The sequence below is a fragment of the Anas acuta genome, chromosome Z, assembly GCF_963932015.1.
Source record: "Anas acuta chromosome Z, bAnaAcu1.1, whole genome shotgun sequence".
Taxonomy (NCBI): Eukaryota; Metazoa; Chordata; class Aves; order Anseriformes; family Anatidae; genus Anas; species Anas acuta.
In genome coordinates this window covers 62,220,319-62,240,541 of record NC_089017.1, presented here as the reverse complement: position 1 = coordinate 62,240,541, position 20,223 = coordinate 62,220,319, and the positions used below count along the sequence as shown (strand labels likewise).

The window sequence follows — 20,223 nt, the reverse complement described above, 5'->3', positions numbered from 1 at the left end:
GGAGATGAAGTTTATTTAATTTATAAATAGCTTTGCTCTTGTCTTTTTACATGATTTTTCCAGGAAAAAAGGTAATATAATACCTTACTTTAAAACTTAGAAAATACAGTTCTGTAATTGGTTTTACTAGCAGTAAGTTTTATAGCATTAGCTAAAATATTTTTGGGTAGTATGAAATATTTTACATAAATTTGAAGTTGTTATGGCACATGAAGAAAATCAAGGAAATGACCTTCCTCTGCCTAATATGTCAACACTTGTAACATATAATCCGTATTTCATTGTAACAGTAGGGAGCTTGATTTCAGATTTTTTTATTATTATTTGTGCAAAGCTACTTCTTTTCTTTTTTTTTTTTTTTCTCTGTTCTGCTCACCCATGTTCTGTTTTTATTTTTGGGTCTGGCAATGAAAAACAAACAAACAAATAATTAATCATTCCCATCCATTACTCTTTGTGATTCAAGTGCTTAAAATTTCTAAGAGTACGTCTTAAGTCTTCTTATCTGTTTGGCCTCATTTTGATATACTTGCAGACTTCATTTTGTTTTTTCTCTAATTATGTTCATTTATTTAACCTCATAAGCAGGGGACATGATCATTCCTTTATATTATGTATTGCATCTTTTCATTCTTTCATAACCCTGCTGCTTTGAAGTCATACTTGTTCTGGAAAGAAGTATTAGTATGAAACACCAGCAGCAGAGAGGTCCTTGTACCTCCAGTATATCTGGAAAAGGGTGGCTTCTTTTGCAAAGCTTTAGCCTGAATTATTTTGTTTTCCAGTAGGCTATATATTTTCACGTTTGTTTTGGTGGTAGCTAGCTCTGTGTAGAGTTGCTTGGGATGGCAGTCTGAATCTTTTTTCCCTTTTCCTGTTTTTTTGTTTGTTTTTTTTTTGGTATATACACATTAACTAAATTTGTGATATGTAATCTTCTAATCTTCTTTCCAAATGATATGAGTTTTTTGTTTTTTGTTTTTTTTTTTAATAAAACAATGTTTTTGGGATTACTTTCATGTAATGTTACCGCTGGGATATTATAAGAAACGGTGATCATAACAACAAAGGAAATTGATTCTTACAGTAATAAAAAATGACCTAAGTAAACTAACAACAGTTCATATTTCTCACTTGATAGACTAGGACCACTAGAGTAAGTTCTGTTATTAAATTCATCTATTTCAATCTTTAATATAGCATCGTTGTTTTGCATTTATAGAATTGCTTTTTCACTCTAAAAGCATATGAACATGTTTGCAATAATTTTGTGCAGTAACTGAACCTAAAACGATAATATGGAGTGTTTCAAGATTCAAGTACAACTTTGATAAGAAATGAAATTGGGAATACAAAGCAGCTGTGACAAAAAAAAAATCTGATCTATTGGCTCTTTGTAATACCAGCTGTATGCAATTCGTACTGTATTTCTGAAAATTCATTAATGTGTCTTAAGAAGTATCATTTTCACTTGCTTAAGTCATTTGCTGGCTGTGACAGACTACTCATCATTCACTGCATGTTTAAAGCTTGCGTGTTTTGATTTTTTTTCAAGTGAAACGGTTTTTTCTTTGCACCTCACCAAGTTACTTGCTGAATTATTTTATAATAAAGGCAGTTGAAACATGTCCAATGCAGTGTTACAATGATGGCTCTTTTAATCAGGTACCTCTATAAAACTGCTTAAAGCAGAGTGGTCTGGAAATACTTCATGTAGAACCGTTGTGTTTGTAGATACAGTTCACCTGCTCTAAAAGATGATTAATGGCAGACTACATACTAGTTCAGTGTTTGACATGCTAAAAAGGAATGCAATCGCATTTGAAATAGTTTATTAACTATCCAGTTTTGAAGTTTAAGTTCTTTTCAGTCATTTTATTAGATATTTTTTACAAACTGCTCTGACTTCAAAATACAGTATGACTGTTATGTTTTATATGATCAACATTAGTTTTAATAAACAGCATTCTCATGTGCATATTATCTATACATTGATACAAAACCACTTAATATAGAGAATCACAGGAGAAGAGACTGTAATAGTATGAAATTCTCTACTCCAGTATGTGGTAGTGAAAGACAACCTTGCTGGAAAAAAAAAAAAAAAAAAAAGAGGTAAACTGAAATTCCTAGTACTTTTTTAAAGGATCTTTGTTGATCCTGATTCAAGTGATCCTAATGAAATGTGACTGTTGGAAGTCGTGACTACCTAGGGGGGTGGAAGGGCAATGGTCATGTCAATTGTGGTATTTTGAATAATTCTCAATTGTGTCTCCATTGTGTCCTATGCCATTGGGGCGGGAGGCAGGGACTGTAAGTCTGTGTAAAGAGGATAGCTGCAGGTAGGTAAAAATAATGACAAGTTATACTAAAACTTCTATTTGTCCATTAAGAATAATTAATTTTCATTAAAATAGGGTAAGGAATCTCCATCCTAGTCACCTAGAAGGCATCTCTCTTTTGAATTGCCAGCCATGCCTGTTTGTGTGGACCATGTCCATCACTTATGGTATTTTTCTGGTTTCCCATTTTTTCAGTTACAAATTGTATAACTCATTGCTTTTGTTACTACTTTTATTAGTATTTTCATCTTCTGTATGGAAAACAGTTTACATTGCCCCATTTTTGGCTTTTCTTCAAGATTTTTTCTTCAATTACTGAATATAGAATTTAAAAGGTAGAACCAAATAAAAAGGAAATGCATTTATTGGTTTATCTGATAAAAATTCACTGGTATTTACTCTTCATTTAAAATGAATAACTACTAAATGAAGTTCTCAAACAGGAAAAGATACTGACAAACATCTACATATCTTCTGCATCATTTTTGAACATGTTAAATAACAAGAAATTGCAGTATCTAATGCTGCATCTTTAAGATATTGCAGATTAAGGGTTGTGGATTATGGACATGTACTTTTCTTAATACTACTAGTATAAGGTCCATACATTCCCCTTCAAGAAGGGATTGGGATTGAAACGGCCTCAGAAGTGCATAACACTTGGTGACATGAAGGGAAACCAAGGAAAAAGAGGCTTTAAAATTATTTTTTTCCGCCTTTTTAGTTGTAGTTAGCCATACAGCTGAGAAGGGATCATTTGGATTATGTGAGGGGCAGAAGCGAGAGCAAATTACTTGGTTGCATTAAGAGACAAGATTTCTGGAGCTTTCTCCTATACCCCCACCTGCCTTTCAAAACTTTGGCATGTAGCACATAGGAGTCTTTGGCAGGGGGGATTTTGTAACAGATGACTCACGGCTATCTGGTCTCTGTTCCTAGTACCAGGAATCCTCCTGTGGCTAACATCTAGGGATTTATGATGCTTAAGCCTTTCCACATAACATAAGTGGGTTAGCTCAAAGTCAGAAACTTTAATAGGTTTTATTTTGACTATGGGTTATCTTTTTGGAGGGGAGAAAAGACTACAGCAGAACTCTAGGTAGGATTTAAGGTGGAAACTTTATGTTAATTTGGCTATACATTGCTTCTTTATCAAGAGAGTAGTAAGAGACAAGTAGTTTTGCATAGCCTTCAAAGAGTAGATTTGTTCTCTGAGGAGTGTATGAGGTGTCCACCTCCTTTCGTGTATTAGTGCAGGTGTACACATCAGAATTAAAATATTCTCCTCTGTCTAAATATACCCTGTAATTACAATGAATTTCAGTGAAAATTGAGAATATGAAAAGGTTATACTAAAAGCAGTAATCTACAAACACTAATTAATCAAATATGATATAAACTTTTTCCAGAATATTCTCCTTTTGAAATGCTGCGTTTCTGGCTCAGAATTATTTTATGCACAAGTGCACTGATTTCTTCAGTCTTTGACTCCCTTAAGTAAAATCACTTTTAATGAAAGACCTTCCATTTCTACAGGGTTGTTAGGCTTTTCTTTTGTTTGTTTGTTTGGTTGGTTGGTTGTTTTTTATACCAATTCTTAGCATGTTGCTTTGTTTCTTGTATTTCTCCCCTTTTTTACTGACCTGTCAGATGCCACAATGTAAAACCACAGTAGTTTTGAAGATCATTTCACTTCATTGTGTTTTACCTTTTGCAAATATTTTTAAGCCTACTTTTAAAACAAAAATAAAAAGTCATTGTTTTTTTCCTACTTATTCATGGAATTTCTGCAACTATTAGTTTTGTTTTAAAGATCTTACAGGCTTTAACTTTTTTATTTTTAATTTATTTTATTTATATTTTTTTAGCAAGAAAAAAAAAGACTTCTGCACTTCAGTGGCAAGTCTGAAATAAAGCCACAGAGCTAATTCTAAATATACTTAGTGAATTTGGACTTCTAGAAGAAACAATTCCAAATTTATAATGAGTGCTACCTTTTCTACACAGTATCAAATATCAAACAGTTTTTGGTCTTTAACAGTCCTTAAACTAAGGAATCTTTGAAAGCTGTTCTTCAGAAACAGTTGGGAATGATCATGTTCTGTATGTCTTCAGACTTAACAAGTTAGAAATCATCTTTCTTAGTACTTCAGTAATAAGCTCTATTGTGTAAACTGCACAGTTATTTTATCTAAAAGGCAGAACTGAATGGAAGTCAGTAACGAACTTACTTCTATATTGCTAAATTTGTATATTTATGAAGTAGAACTATAGCTTTTAATGGAGAAACTGCAGTAGAGGAATTTATTACAAAGTAGGTAGTACAGTACTTAATTTGGCATAATCAGATTATATAATGCTCCCGTGTGCCTAAAGGCTGCAGATATGTTAGCAAATAATTACGAAGGATAACAGATTACATCATTTGGTCTAGAGAAATAATCTTCCTACATGCTCCTTATCATCCAGAAATGCAAGGTTTTCACCCTTTTCATTTCAGGCTAAGCCACCTTGAATTACCTCATATTTGTTTGCATTTTGATATGTAATATGGTTCAACTGGCTTTCAGTAACTTGCTACTTTGAGGTTACATATTCTGAACCTGTAACCAATATTGGTCAACTCCAAACCACATGAACTCTTAGAATAGGCGAGAGACAAAGACAGCATGTTGAACTTAAGTACCTCGACATTGTCTCTTCAATAACCTGCATATTGCACACACGTGGATGAGCCCTCTTATTCCTCTCTGCATACTTTTCCATCAAGTTGACATTACATGTTTTACCATATAAAAAGGAACGTGTGAACTGTTTTCTTTTTCTGGTTTAATATTTCCAAATAACCCATTTCATTCCAAACACAATTACCATCTGGTCTTTCTAATTGTGTAAAACCATGGAAATACTGGGAAAGTTAGTTGTCTGTGTATACTGCTATTGAATCTTTTCGTAACCAACTTTGCCTGACTTACATTTTTCCTCGCTTTGTACACAGGCTGGTTTAGCAGGAGCTCCAGCCCGGGCTGTTTCAGCTGTAAAGAATATGAATCTGCCAGAGATCCCAAGAAATATTAATATTGGCGACATCAGTATAAAAGTGCCAAACCTGCCCACTTTTAAATAACATGGCTACTCCAGGTAAAACCAAGGAAAAATGTAATAGAGGTTTACCACATAATTGTTTACTAAATAAACAACATGTCTAACTTTTACTATTTGGATAAAACTCAAGGTACTGTATAGACATTATTTGAAAAATCGTTGTGTGGAGTTGAATGTTGCTTTTGTCTTGTTTGTGAAATTAAAGGAAATGGGTAGTTCCCATGTGATTTCTAAATTACATTCCTATGCCCTTGTAAGGCATATCACTGTGTCGCGGCTGCTGCAGTATTTTGGGAAAGTATTTAAGATGTTCTTTACTTTGTATAACCTGTAATGCTGAGTTTTTTGTATGTTCACTAAGGTCTATAATTAGTGCATTCCTTAACTACTTCTGCTCTTTGTCATGATTATTTAAGTGCAAATATTGCATGAAAACATTAAACCTTTGTTTTGTTTAAATAAAATCATAACAAACTGGACTTCTAAATACCTGTTTGTCTGATATCTACTCATTGCAATAAATCACTTTTATTTCCTATTCATTGAGCCTATCGACTACACATAAATACTGTTGCAGCAAGCATTAATGTTGTATTTTAATCTCTGAAGGTATTACACTGGAGTGTTGTATTGAACATACTGGTTCTTAACATCTCTCACAAAAGCTGTTCATTGTTATCCTGAAGGAAATACTGCCTTTACTGAAGGTCTGATGACTTCTGTTTACATATAGATGTTGAGAAGATACTTACACAATCTGATAGACTTTTCCTGATGGTCTGACTTTATCTGGGGAGAAAAGGGGACTCAGAAGGGTTTCTGCAGTTGCCTGTGTCTGTTGTGGGAAGTACAGAACAGGCTGAAATGATTGGGCAGCTCAGAACTGTAAATGTAAGTGTATCATGTAATGTGAGAAGGAAAAGGACTCTGCAAAGATACTTACAAGTATACTTTAATAGGGCCTCTGTGTCTGGTGGAATTTGCAGTTCTCTACTTGGAGATTTATGAGATACGTAGTGTTGTCAAGACCTCAGAAAATCTAAGTACTATCACGTCTGTGTAAGTTGCTCAGCTCTTCAGCTTTTCTGTGATTTAAAAAAATAAAGGAGGATAGTGATTAATTTTTATAGTCATGCACTTAAGCTCTGTGTGATGTACAAAAGTCTTCAAATGAATAATAAAATCATCATTCGCATATTTAAGAATGCCTCTAAAGTTTTCTTCTCCAAAAACATGTATGCAATTGTAAATTTATATGAAAACACAATAATATTGCATCAAGGACAACACATTTCAGGGCTAGTCTGACTATGTTACTTTAGAAAGTTGTATTTTATGTAAGTGAAACCTTCTTTTGAGTCGAATGTTAGACATAACCCATATGATAAATGTGGAATCACATCTCAATCTCAGCTTGATCATTTGTAATTACCATTGGTACTTTTTGAGGGCATATGTTGAGAGGGGAAAAAGAGAGACAGTAATTTTGAAGTATAAAATCTGATACAATCTGAGGAACTTAGATGTGTTTTTTAAGAAAATAAAGGAACTTCATTTTTATTGTTCTTATGACATTTAATAAGCATCAAGGAACACTTACTATTTCGTAAGTGCATTTGAAAGAAGAATTGTCCTCTTCATCCCTCTTGAATGTATATTCTTCCAAGTTAAGTTTCGTAGTTTTGAATTCTCAGGAAATTTCGGGGGGGGGGGGGGGGGGCGGGAGAGGGATAAGTAGAAAACAGACACTTTGTCATTTCCACTCTTAGAAAAAAGAGAATGAAACATGCAGCATTTTTTATATGATGTAGAGTATCGTTAGTATTCCCAAGTTACACAGCTTAGCTAAAACAAATCTGGAACTGTTAGAGCTTCACCTGCTTTTGCCAACTTTTGTTTTTCTGCTTAATGCACAGACCATGTGACATTCAAAGTAAAGATGTTGGAAATTTTCCACGTTGTTCCCTTCTGAGGGATTACTCCATGCTGCTGCTGCAGAATAAATAGGAAACTTTGAAACATTTGCTACTCTGACCTACGGATAGTTCCTGCTGTTTGTGAAAGAGTTCATAATTTCAGAAATTTTCAAGTCCTCCATTTCTTGTCTCACTTTTCTCCCTCAAGCTCATTTTCAGACTTGTAAGTTCACATAGTTTAAAAAAAAAATCATCCCCTACCGTGAAGTCTTTTCAGGTTTTGTTTGAATCAAACATTTTTCTAAATGTTCAGGGAAAATATGTCTGAGATGCATCTTGACATGAAGCATGTTTCAGTTGAATTTCTCAACTCTCAAGGAAGCCTAGTTATTAACAAATTATTTTAGTGAATTAGAGCTTAGCTATTAGCAATTATGTGACTTTTTTGAAGCTTTTTTTTTTTTTTTTTTTTTTAACTTTTGAGTACTGTTATTTGTACCACCTCCCTCCTACCTGAGAATGTGGCTTCTGCAGGAGGATATTCTTTTCTGGACAGCTTTTCTATAGACATCAGACTTCAAGAAGCTTCTCTGCTTGTGACTGGCTAGCAAACACTTAGTGCAAGTGGATGTGGCTAAAAGCTACAACTGGAGCTCCCTTAGTAAAAATCCTTGGATGGGAAGAAATTCTTGATTTTTGACATTAGAATTTTAGAATTGCATTCCTTTCAAAGAGAAGTTCTCTTTCTCATGCACAAAAGAGGTACACTGCAGAAAGCCTGAATGGTAATAGTTTTGTCTTCACAGATGATATGATCACATGGACTTTCAGCACAGCTGAAGCTATTTACCAGTCCTCTGCTGGAGGAGTGTCATTAGTTTGCCAGGGGGGATGTTACCCATATATGTCACTTGACTCTGCCAGGCATTAAAATAAAACTAGTCATGGGAAGATTGACAGGAATGATGAGAATGTCATCCTTGTTCTTGATCTTCTAGGTCTTGCCTTGTGTGCAGGTAATCAAAGATTTGCTGTGATGGTGACCTCCCTGTATTCATTGCCTTCACGAGAATTATAATGCCTTTTGAATTTTTTTTTCCTAGTGTGTCCTCTTCAATGCTGAGACTGTTTGGTACTAGTGTTACCTGAAACAACACCTCGTGTTGGTTTCCCATGTTAGATTTTCCTCCATACTCAGTTGTGTTTTCTCTGCTAGTGAAATTTTTAATGCAAGTTTTGGGTTTTGGAGAGAAGCTTTTTCATACGATCATAGCAATTGAACCATAGTAAGTGTTATTTGTGCTAATTTTGGTAGCCCTCGCGCACAGATAATTTTAAAAAGATTGTAACATTAGTAATACAAATGAATAATCAAGTATTCAGAGTGCCTTAACTAATCCATTTTCCTACCTTTCCCCACACCTCCTCTTTTTTTTTTTTTATTATCCAAAATTCCCTATATCACAGGCCTCAGTATTCTATAAGGTGAGCATGTTCCACATCTGTTTGTGTTCTGGGGATGCAGGGGGAAGTGCCTTAAGCAAATTTGAAGCTGCTCAGGTTGCTTGTCTTCAAACCACAGCTGCTGGTTCTTTTGTTACATGTTCAGAGATATTTATTATAAAACATAGTAATGGGAAGATTGATCCTGAATAGATGGTAAGAGTAACTGCCAGCTTGTGACAAGTAATTTTATTTTTTGTCTTTGGAAGGAAAATTCTCTTCTGGGCTAGAATCACAGAATAATGAAATGGTTTGGGTTGGAAGGGACCGAAAGCCCATGTGCTTCCAATCCCCCTGCTGTGTGCAGGGTCACCTCCCACCAGACCAGGTTGCTCAAAGCCCCATTCAACCAGGTCTTGAACACCTCCAGGGATGGGGCATTCACAGCTTGTCTGTTCAACCTGTTCCAGGGCCTCACCACCCACGGTGTGAAGAATCTTCTCCTAAAATGTGCAGACTACATCTCAAGTATTGAGAGGAAAGGGTATGGAAGCATTTTCCTTTCAGAAGCCAAAGCCTTTGTGTTAAGGCCCCTACGGAGCAAAGAGATTATTTTTCTTCCTTCTTGAAAGATGGATCCTTCTAAATAAATGGAGAAAGGGCAGAGAGGATACAAGTACCCTCAAGTGAGAGGGTGTTCCCAGTAAACTTGAGACAGTGAAACTAGTTTTCCCGGTGAGGCAGGGACATTAAGTACTGCTGGAAAACCTTCTGACTTTTTCCCCCAGAGGAGGAGTGTTATGTTGGAATCAGCTGAGAATGCTGCCTGCAGTAGCACAGATGGTACAGGTACTGTGTTAAATGTACTCCCCTCTTCTCTGTGAAGTCACTGTCTTGAGTATGTTTTGGGAAGAGGGAATAATTTACAACATTGAAAGCATATAGAAAATTCTTCCTCTTAAGCAGATGTTGCTGCTCTGATTTATTCTTCCTGACAAGAATGGGTGGAGGAAAGGGTCACTCGTGTAAAGGGAGAAGCAGGTTCAAGCTGGAAACACAAGTTCTCTCTGCCTTCCTGTGAGCACATTTGACCTTTTTCTAGTAGCACTTTAAAAAAAAAAAAAAAAAGAAAAAGAAAAAGCTGAAATTAATCCTGAGCTTTCTTGTGCCTGCTTTGACAGCTGAATGGGAGCTTGTTCTAAGAGTTACCTAATAAAAAAGCTCATTGATACTGTATTCTAGCATATGCAGGACATAAAATACTGAAGGAACTGGAAACTAAAATGTCAGGAATCAAATAATTGTCTGTCTATAATTGTTAGAGAAAAACAGCCTAAATCTTGCACAAAATGTATTTCTCTACTTCTGCACGGAGCACTTACAATTGTACAAAGAACAAGGAAAACACCCAAGTACTGCCAAAAGCAACAAATGGTGAATAGTTAATTTCATAAAAGATACCATCTTTTGTTACTTGTAATTATCATAATAGAAATTGTAAATCTGTCTTCATCGCATTGTTTGAGGAAATGATCTGTCCTGTTCATGAATACTTGAGTACTCTGCAATTTTTGGTGTTTGTTGTTTAACCCCAAATGCTTGTCAAGCCAAAGCTAATGACCACTTTCCATTCCGTGGGTAGAAATGTGAAGGCAGGCACAGGCTATCCCATCGGCTGTCAGTTTTCTTGTCCACATTTATTTAGGCCTTGTGTGCATCAGGAGTGTTGTGCCTGCGTGACCCAGCTCCCTCTCAGGAGGAGCCTCTGTGCCTGTGCCTGGAGTGCTGGGGCTATCTGAGCTGATCCATCATGCACCCCATGAAGCAGGGCGATAAGTGCCACGCTCCACTGCTTACCTGTCCAGCTTGGCCCTTCTGAAAATCAGCAGCATGGGTAAGCTCCCAGTGTCCCTTTCTGGTCTGGCTCTGCTACCTGGCTTGCCAGCAGGGCTGGACCAAGGATGGAGAAAATTCCCTTCTGGATTCTGTCGGAGTGGGATATAAAAGTATCACCACAGCTGAAAGCAGGCCTGTAATGATGACTGAGATCTGCTTAGATGGACTGGTGTTTGGTCTCCCCTTTCCTTTTGGCTTTCACAGTCCAATCCACAGACTGTTCTGGTATGATTTTCAGTGTTCAGCCAGCAGAGTTGCTGCTCTGAGTGCTGAATTTCAGAGCAAATTTCACAGCTCCAGCTGCTTTTAGGGTACCTGCATGAGTAGTAGTCTGTGTGTGCAGCAGAGAAAATTCTGCTTTTCATGTAGCCCTGTTATGGCACCCACATCTCTCTACCTTCTCCACCAAAACCCCGTGAAATTTGAGCAAACTGTCTGAAAGGTTGCATACAAAGAAACAAAACTGGAGTGAACTCTACTTAAAACAGTCTTTAAATAATTTGTTGTGCTGATGTGTGCAAAGACAGCAAAGGTCTTTCAAGATTCAAGCAGCGATCCCATTTGCAAGTGAGGTGCTGTTTCTCATGATAGGTCAAAAAATGGGTCACCCCAGGACAGAACTCATGGTTCTGTTCCTCCCTGAGACTCCCTGAAGCCTCATGTGTCATGGACTAGCCTGTCTGTGCAAAGTCTGCTTCCCAGGAAGGGCTGGCTACCTGTCGTTCTTCAATGTCTCTTCAGGACAGATATTATCACAGATACCCCTGGCAAAGCCCAGAAGTATCTGGACTTCCATCTCTCTGCGAGGTGGGCACTCAGGCAATGTTTAATTGCCCTGGGAATATTCCCAGGGTATGTTACTGTATAGAAATAACTTAATGTAGATGTTTGCACCCTGTTTTAGGTTTCCCCTGCTTGCTTTGCACCACAGCAAATAAATACTTGCTAGGGACAAGCCCGTGTATAGACTTGCGAGCTGGAGTTGCGGTACAGACAAAGCAGGGGTAAAGTAAGAGAGCCTCTTGATAGAGGGTAACGTAAATATGTGGTTGTCTGAGGAAGCCCCGTGAGGTATAGGAGCTCTTTCAGGTGATGCGAGGCCATCAGAATGGCCTGAACTGCAGCTCTCCAGCATGTGGTGCTATCTCTGAGATAATCTTCAGGACCAAGCAGGTAGGAATAGCCTTTCACAGTTTGAGGTTACCCAGGAAGTGTGTAGCAAGGTAAATGGTTAGTGCTCTTTGTTTTCCTCCTGGATTCGGTGCAACAAACAACAGAAGTGTGTAAGTACCACCCCCTTATGTGAGGCCCATTGTCCCTGAAAGTTTCAGTTTGTAGGAATCAGTTACTGTATATTTTAGTAGCTTAATTCCCCTGTATTATTTTTTAAATTAGTTGGGTTACAATTTTGTAAAATACTTAAATCTAAGAGTGTAAGGAGACTGCTAGGATGAGAAAAGAGAAGGTATTAGAGTTGTAGCTGCAAGGAGCTGCGCATGATGCATGAAATCATTATTTTTAATCTATTCTTTCATATGCATGTGTGATGGAGGGCTTCCTACTACATCTCAGTTAGATTTCCCAACAGGAAAGAGAGAGCTGAGGTGAAAAGAAACTGGTAGCTTGGAAAGCAGCTTAGGAATAATGCTGCCTAGAAAAAGGAAAAGAAAAAGAAAAAGAGGAAAAAAAAAAATGAAAAGCTAGAAGGGAGGTGAAGGATAAGGAAGGCTGTAAAAGAAGCAGCAGCAAAACAGGTTATTTTATAGTCTATGGATAAAAGCATGACAGAGCTGTGAAGTAATTTATTAGATTCACTGATATATATATATCTGTAGTTATAACTCTATAAATGGACAAACCCATGAAAACCAGATCTTTTTCAGGTAAGGACAGAAGCAGCAAGCTTTAAACTGCTTTTAAATGTGTGTGGTTTTTTCTGACTGTTGGTCAGAAAGCTGTTTGTTGGTCTATTTTTACCTTTCTGACAAACATTTCCTTTGTCTGAAGTTGGCATGAGTGATGAGGAAGCAGAAAAAGACAAAAGAAAGCACATGGATTGGAATATGAGAGAAATCTTGCTGTTTTTTAGCAAGTGCTATGCAATATTTAAAGTGTTCCCAAACAAAAGAAAATACTTAAACCATGTTTGTGTGCAATTTGACAAAAAAGAGCTAATGGGGCAGCTGGTGGGGTGGATGGGGTCCATCTGCATGGTAGTAACAGGTGAGTTCCTTAGCCCCCTCCTAGCAGCACAGCCAGTTAAGGAAATGGCAGGCTGAAAGGAGAGGAGGGTTGCATTACTTTAGCATGTGTGTTAATTTCAGCGCCGGGAGTCTGAGATGCCCAAGTGATATTTACTTTGTAAGTATATTTCTCTCCTGTCCACCAAAAGTATGAACAGTATTCAAAAGTCAGTAAGTTTGCTTGACATCCATTTTTTTAAGGTTTTAGACAGTAATCAGATTTTTTAAGAACTGAAATATAAATGCATTTAAGCAACACAAAGTCTCTTGGTTGAAAACAAAAGTAAAAAAATACATATTTTTAAAATACTTTAGAGATGTATTTAGCAATTCCCACTGGCCTTTCCCAACATACAGTTCTTCACAATGAAAGTCGAAGTATCAATTATGTGTTAGCAGAAATAAAGGCACATAGGGGCTGATCTTCAAGAAGAGTGGCAGCTGGGAAGTGTTTGAAATATCGAGACAGTAATTGAAAGTCAAGTGGTCCAGAAGAGCTAAGGAGGTGTCAGGAAGATTGAGCTGTTGATAGGCAAGCTTCTACTGTAAATATGACAAAACCAAACACGTAGTCAGCGGGATGTATTGGGAAGACTGATCCATTTGGAAGGCCTACAGTCAGTCAGGGAGATGAGAATGGCTGTAAGAGTTTTCAAAAAGATAAGATGCTGGCTGATTCTGGTTGTGTTTTTTGTTTTGTTTTGTTTTGTTTGTTTGTTTGTTTTTCTCCATTAGCTGGAGTTGGCACTGTTAGACCCAGACACAGATGTATTAGGACTAAGGTGACAGCAGCCTCCAGTGAGCCCAGCAATGTGCAGCACATCCGTGTCTTTCTTATGGTTCAGCCATGCAGTTACCCTTCCTTCCCCTTTCCTTCCAGTTCGGATGGGGGCTGTGTGTGGCCCCACAGCACTGATGGCCGTACAGGGTGGAGGCTTCGGGCTGCAGGGCCGCCCCGCTGTGGATGACAAAGGCAGAGCTGTCCCCAAACGGCAGTGGGAGGCTGAATGTGGCATGTTGCAAGCCAGGGAGAACAGCAGAACAGCAAAGAAAACAAAGACAGTCCGTCACCAGAAGATGTGCTGCCAGTGGCTTTCCACTTGGTCTTTTTATTACACTTAAACATCGTGCCAAAGGTTTGGGAGCCTCACTGGCTCATGACCAAACAGTAAGGCTTGTTTAGCACACACAATTTCAGCATGAAGCCAGTGCAGAAAGGGGGTGGTGGTAGGAAGAGAGAAGAAAGTATGAGAACTGTTCTGAGAAAGAAGATGGATTTGGGTGTAGCCACACGGAGTAGGCGAGTCCATTTTTGAAAATTCCATAAGAATAATGGACTCAAATGAAAGAAATAGTAAACTTTGGGAGGGGAGTGGAAACTGAAAAGTGGAGTTTCCTGGAAAGGAGAGAATGGGAGTTGAGGAGAGTTTGGGAGCAGAATCTGGGAGAGGGAGGTAATGGAGGAAGTCATGGGAAGGACAAGCATACAGAAGGCATACAAAGAAACACCTGAAGAAAAAACAGAGAGGTGTCTCATGAATGTAGAAAGTGAGGGTGAGAATCAGTATTCTGCTGGGAGGCTCATCCACACAGGGTGAAGTTTACTGCAGGACTTCCAGATGAGAAAATTGGGAAGGACTGTGACTTTTCTGGAGCTGTTTGACTGGATAAAAAATACAGGTCCTATCGAGACACCAGGGATGACTATGGAGGAAATTTTCAGACTGCTCTGGAATATCTTCTCCGGGTGGAGAGCATTTTATACCATAAATGAAATGTTAATAACAAAACCACACTTATTCTATTTTGTGAACACAGTAATTGCTCCGGAATAAAATCAGTTTTATTCATGCTAGAGAATTTGCGTGACTTACGCTAGTGCATTTGGCAAAGTACAGAGGTCCAAATGATGGCTATAATACTTTTTGGGTCTTGGACTGAATACATTGAAGTTGTGTTGTTTTATTAGCATATTGTTTTTTACAATCTTGCTGTTAAATGGTATTGCGTGTTATGCTTGAGGGATGTGCCTTTCTGATTATGGACTTATTTGGGTGGAGGAACTAGCAGAGAGAGGAATGTGACTCAAGGAAGGGATGTGGGGGTTACTGCTGATGCCTGCGGGAGAAAGTGGAGTCAGAGATCTCCTGCAAATTTGTTAACTTGTGTAATGTCTTAGCTACTAAGCAGGAATGGGCTCAGGAGACAGATGAAAATGTAAAACCTCTTCTCCTACTATTACTCTAAACTCTTTTACTAACCACGTAAAGGTACTTTGTCCAAGATGGATAAACCACAGCCTTACTTACAGGGTACTTTTGCCAAGATGACTGTCACACATGGTCTGCCCTTACACACCAATTGACGAATAATCACAACTTTAATAATTAAACTTCAGTTATCCCAGTGTCTCTGTAGTTTAAAACACAAAATCAAAAAAATACCAAGATACCCCCATGCAACTTCTGATTTATGTAATTTCTGTTTTCTTTCCTGTGTTTTCTTAATGAGCAGAATCTTTCAGAAGTTAAGGACTTGGGAATTTGCAGTTACAGTACAGTAACTCTTTAAAATGCACTTCTAATATGAAAAATTATACAGCCATAACCAAGAAGTAATAGCAGTAATATCCTGCAAATCATTGATTCATAAGACTATAATCCTTGTTTTGATGCTTGGGTTTTTGTTTGAATACGTTCACTTTTCTATCCCATTTGTTATGAGGTAGCCCCAAAAATCAGGTTTTTCAAGTGCTTTTGAGCTTCAGGAAGTCTGATCAGTTGTGACTGGGAAGTGTTCATATCTGAAGACGAAGCAGTACACTTTTTAAGCTTTAGCACACAGCATTTGTGCCACTTGGTGCAAGCAGCAAAGAGGCTGCCATCCCCACATCTGCAGGCAGCGTTACTTAGCATTACTTCTTGTATGGAGTGTACGTGGTCACAGTGTGAATGTCCCTGTATAAAGGACATTAGGGATTGTGACCTGAGCAGTCCTGGGTGTGATAATGACCAAGTGCTCCTTAGGGATTGGCTGTGTGTGGGGAAAGGGATGGGGACAAGCACAAAGCTTTTCTTCTGGAGCTTGCACACCATGTAGAAGTCCTGCTCAGTGTCTATGTGAGGTTGGCTCTGTCACTCCACTGCTTTCAAATAAAGAAGCTGACAGTCTTCAGGCACACAAAAGTATGATATTAATTTGTACTCTACTGTGACTCACTAATATAATTAGAAACACACTGTGTTTATTTGTCTCCCTAAAACTAATGAGCCTAACTTATTGCTCCTTTAGGAATATTGAGGTACATCCCGTGTTTCCATGGATCACAAGCAGAGGCTAGCATTTTCACACTCACCATCTTCGTTTACTTAAAAATTTCATAATTCCCTACCACACATTAATTCCCAAATGCAACCACTCATAAATCAATACAGAGCAGCTTGTTTATCTTGGGAGTGAGGCATCAATTCAGCAGGTTAAGAATTTTGTAACAAAAGCATTTTGGACAACTCTGATTTGCTGCAATCACAGCTGCTAATGAGTGACTCAGAGTTGACAGGACTTTTACTGAGGTCGCTCACTGCATGCAATTTTTGCTTCAAACCAAAGAAGCTCCCAAAGCAGCACCCCCTACAAGGAGTGCTGATGCCCTGCAGTTAAATAGTTGTCACGTCGGACTGAGGAGGGACTTCATTGAGTTTCTTACATCTCAGAAGTGCTCTGGTGTGCCTGTCATGAGCAATGTCAGGGCTGTTCTATGCACTATGTTGAAATTCCTAGGAAAATGAAAACGTGTGGCACCTGAGACCATAGGAATGGATGATTTTGTGGGTTGCAGGTGAATAGTCTGATTATTTGCTCCAGCTGATGCTTGGATGTCTCTACAGGCTGTGCTGGGTCGAGCAAGAGTCAGACAGAAAGAGCCATGTTATGGTGTCCATATCCTCATGAAAATGACTTTCAGCTGGCTTGGGGCAGACCCAGGAACCAAAATCCTGCCCTGTCAGAGGAGCCTTTCACATGGGTAATGTGATTGTCAGCTCTGAGTCTCTGATCCTCAGTTTCTTTGCACGAAGTCTTAAAGGATATGGTTTTCTCCCTATGTGGCGTAGGGATATGTTTCAAAGTGAGAACGCTTTCCAGGCATTCCTACTAACCCTTTCTGAACTGTAATTGTCTTAATATACAGTATTCTTTAATTTTACTAGTAAAACTTATGAAATACCTGCCCAGTCTTATTCAATAAGGGTAATGTACTATCTTTATTTTTATGGTATATTCTGTTACTGTAACAAAGGTGTAGGAATTAAGGTAAAATAATGCGTCATGAGGATCTGGATCGTGAGGAAGCTAGTAGGGTGTAGCAGGATGAGGTATCTAAATGTAGTCATTTTGAATAACCAGTCCACATCACAGTTGTCACAGAAAGTCAAATTTTCACTATTAGATCCTAGTGAAATGAAGGTTCACATCAGCATTCAGTGCAGGTTTTTCTCCTACTTTGTATGTTATCATTTAGAAAATAAAGGTGTTTTTTTTTTTCTTTCAACTTTTCACTTTTCAGAATCGTTTCCAATTTGTATGATTAAGATTGATTATGTTGGATGTCAGTACATTCCCTATTTTTATAATAATGTGATTTTGAAATGCAATACATTACAGTGCTTGGTTTAGTGTAATATGACTACACCACCATAAAAACAGTTTGTTCCCCCAAAATCCAAACAAACAAAACATGTTCTGTGTTTACTTGATGGGTTCAACCACAAGAAATTTGACCTTTACTGAATTTGCATGCTTTTTCTGCAGTTGAAAATGTACAACATCCAACACATTCATCTAATCTGGTATTAAAACTACTGTAAGAGATTATTGTTTCAATATGTAACATCTCAAAATAATTCAAGTGGAGCATTTTTTATTTGCTATACAATGCAAGAGCAAACATTTAATACTTTAAAAAGATAAAGAGACTTAATTTCAGGTGGCAGTTAATATTATATAGGGAGAAAACTGCCTGTGTTTGTGGATACCATTATTTGTTTATGTAGGACTTTATATCTTTATATCATTCTCTTTATCCCTCTGACCTCATCTAGTTTATGAAGGTTGTAGGGAGGGGTTGAAAGCAAGACTTACTGACTTTGCTAGCTTATGCCATCTGCAGATTTGTCTTCCTTTGTCTTTGGTAACCAGAAGTTACGGGATCAGTAAACTTGGAGACCAGAGCACTGATCGTGGAGAATGTGGGTTCCAAAAAAAATCAGGCTAGTTTTTATAAAGTACAGAGCTGAACTTCCCAGTAGTGCCAACCATCTGGGACTCTGTGCAGAATCAGCGGAAACCATCAGACAGTGTAGCTGTACATTCGGAAAGAGGACAACAACCCTGCAATTTGTGTTTCTGGGTGTTAGAGCAGAACTGATCAACCCAGTTCCCTTGTAGCCCTTGCACATCAGTGCATAGGGTTGAGATGGAATAAGGGAAACTGGAAGCTGGTCTCACAGTGAAGCTAAAGTAGCTTTATGTAACTATGTCAATAATGTTAGTTAACAGGGCCAAGGGTTTATGCAAGTTTCACAAAAAATCTTGAAAGTAGAATGAGGGAATGGATGCTGTGATCAAATGTGCCAGTGTTGCTCCATGCGTTTTTGTACTCTTTTGTATTCTTTTGGGACCTCTGCAATTCTGGAAGCCTCTTGAATGTTACAATCTGCATAAACTCCTCCAAAGTGTGCAAAGATTAGGTAAGACTGGCAAAGAGTGATCTAAACAAATCTGACTGTTTCTTCAGGGTTACCTCAATAACAACAAGCTCAGCATCATTTTGAAACCACAGGCCATATCAAACCACAAATCATAACATTCCTAAGTGGTTCAAAATATGGCCATGTGTGCAAAGACAAGAAGGTCACATTTAAAAAGCTGTGTTTAAGAGGCATTTGAACACCTAACTACTGTAGCCATAAGCCTAGGTTCATAAAGTAGCTCCGTGACTCACTTTCTGATTTTTTTTTTCCTTTAGATATCAGTTTCTGTCTCCAGATAGTAAAGTCCTTAAAGAACCAGCCTAAATAAAAGTTCCCTCTTCACACAGAAGAAATCCATGCCCAGAACAGAGACAAAACCACTGTCAGCCCTGCTGCAGATGAATGTACTAATGAGAGGCTCTGCCTTACCACAAGGAGTTGCAGGGCTCTGTGTACCTACCTACTGGAGCTGGTTTCTGGAGCTCTGGATTTCACTGCCCAGTCTCTAATGCAGTGGGTTTTTAAGAGCTAGGCCTCTGAGTAAATCCACCAAAGTGCAATGCATGGGTAAATAATTGCTAGAGGAAAGAAACGATGGCAAAGTGTTAATGAAAGCCTAAGAGCCTTCCTGAGTGTATTGTGTTGTGGCCAGGTGTACCAGTATTAACCACTCAATGGCAAGATGCTGGTGTACATCACACCAAAATACATGATTCGAGAAGGTGCTGCATACCCTGGAGGTCCCACTGACCTGGTGCTTCTCAGGGTTTGCTAAGCACCAGAGCATCTTGGTTTGGTCCATGGCCAAGCTGATTGATAGGCAGTTTGAAGGCAAGCAAAACACAAGTTGGTTATTTGTTAAATTTTTGGAAGGATAATGGTGTACTAATCTTTCTAGTCCTGAATTTATCTTAATAGATCTAAGCCAATCCACTGAAGCTGCAGACAGCTGCATGGTACTCTTAGATGTCTGGTTAAATAGAGGTAAATTAATGACAGCAAAAGGGGAGAATTTTTATGTTCGGGTTTTTTTGAGGGTGGGGAGGCAGTGAAATGTTGCAACACACATTTTTCCAGTTGAAGCCTTATCTGGAATTTGTAAATGCATTTGTCTCCTCCTTTCCACACAGCTGGATGTGCAGGTTGTGTCCTGGAGCTGGAACAATCACTCCTTATCTGGACAGTGTTAGCCAAGCACTGCTTTTGAGCAGCAGCATCTCATGGCACCTTCGTCTAATGCATAACAACTAGAAAAAGAGAAACTGTGTTTGAAGAGAGTTCTTAAATATTTACGCAATTCAGAAGATGCTATTAAAATACTTCTATTCCATAAGCTTGCTGAAACACAGTAAGTAAACCAAAAGGGAGGAAAGGTTATTCCACGAGCAGTGGAGCTAATGTAGCATGATTTCCTGCAAATTTGTATGCTCTGTCACCCAATACCTCTCCCTGCAATAGGCCAGTTTCCTTTCCAGTCTCCCATGAGATCTGCATGCCAGTAACTTGAGTTCTTCTTGTCCTGACAGTA

General features: G+C 38.3%; 1 protein-coding gene across 2 annotated transcripts in view; it reads left to right on the top strand.

The window, feature by feature from the left end:
* AP3S1 (adaptor related protein complex 3 subunit sigma 1) overlaps positions 1 to 6,652 on the top strand; it is a 33,761-nt gene extending 27,109 nt beyond the window's left edge. Inside the window, exon 6 of one of the 2 annotated variants that reach the window (XM_068665867.1) lies at positions 5,341 to 6,652. In XM_068665867.1, coding sequence (XP_068521968.1) covers positions 5,341 to 5,469 — 129 coding nt within the window. In that variant the 3' untranslated portion in view covers positions 5,470 to 6,652. The remainder of the gene's footprint in view (positions 1 to 5,340) is intronic. The other variant, XM_068665868.1, reaches the window with a different exon arrangement.
* Positions 6,653 to 20,223: the final 13,571 nt, after the last annotated feature.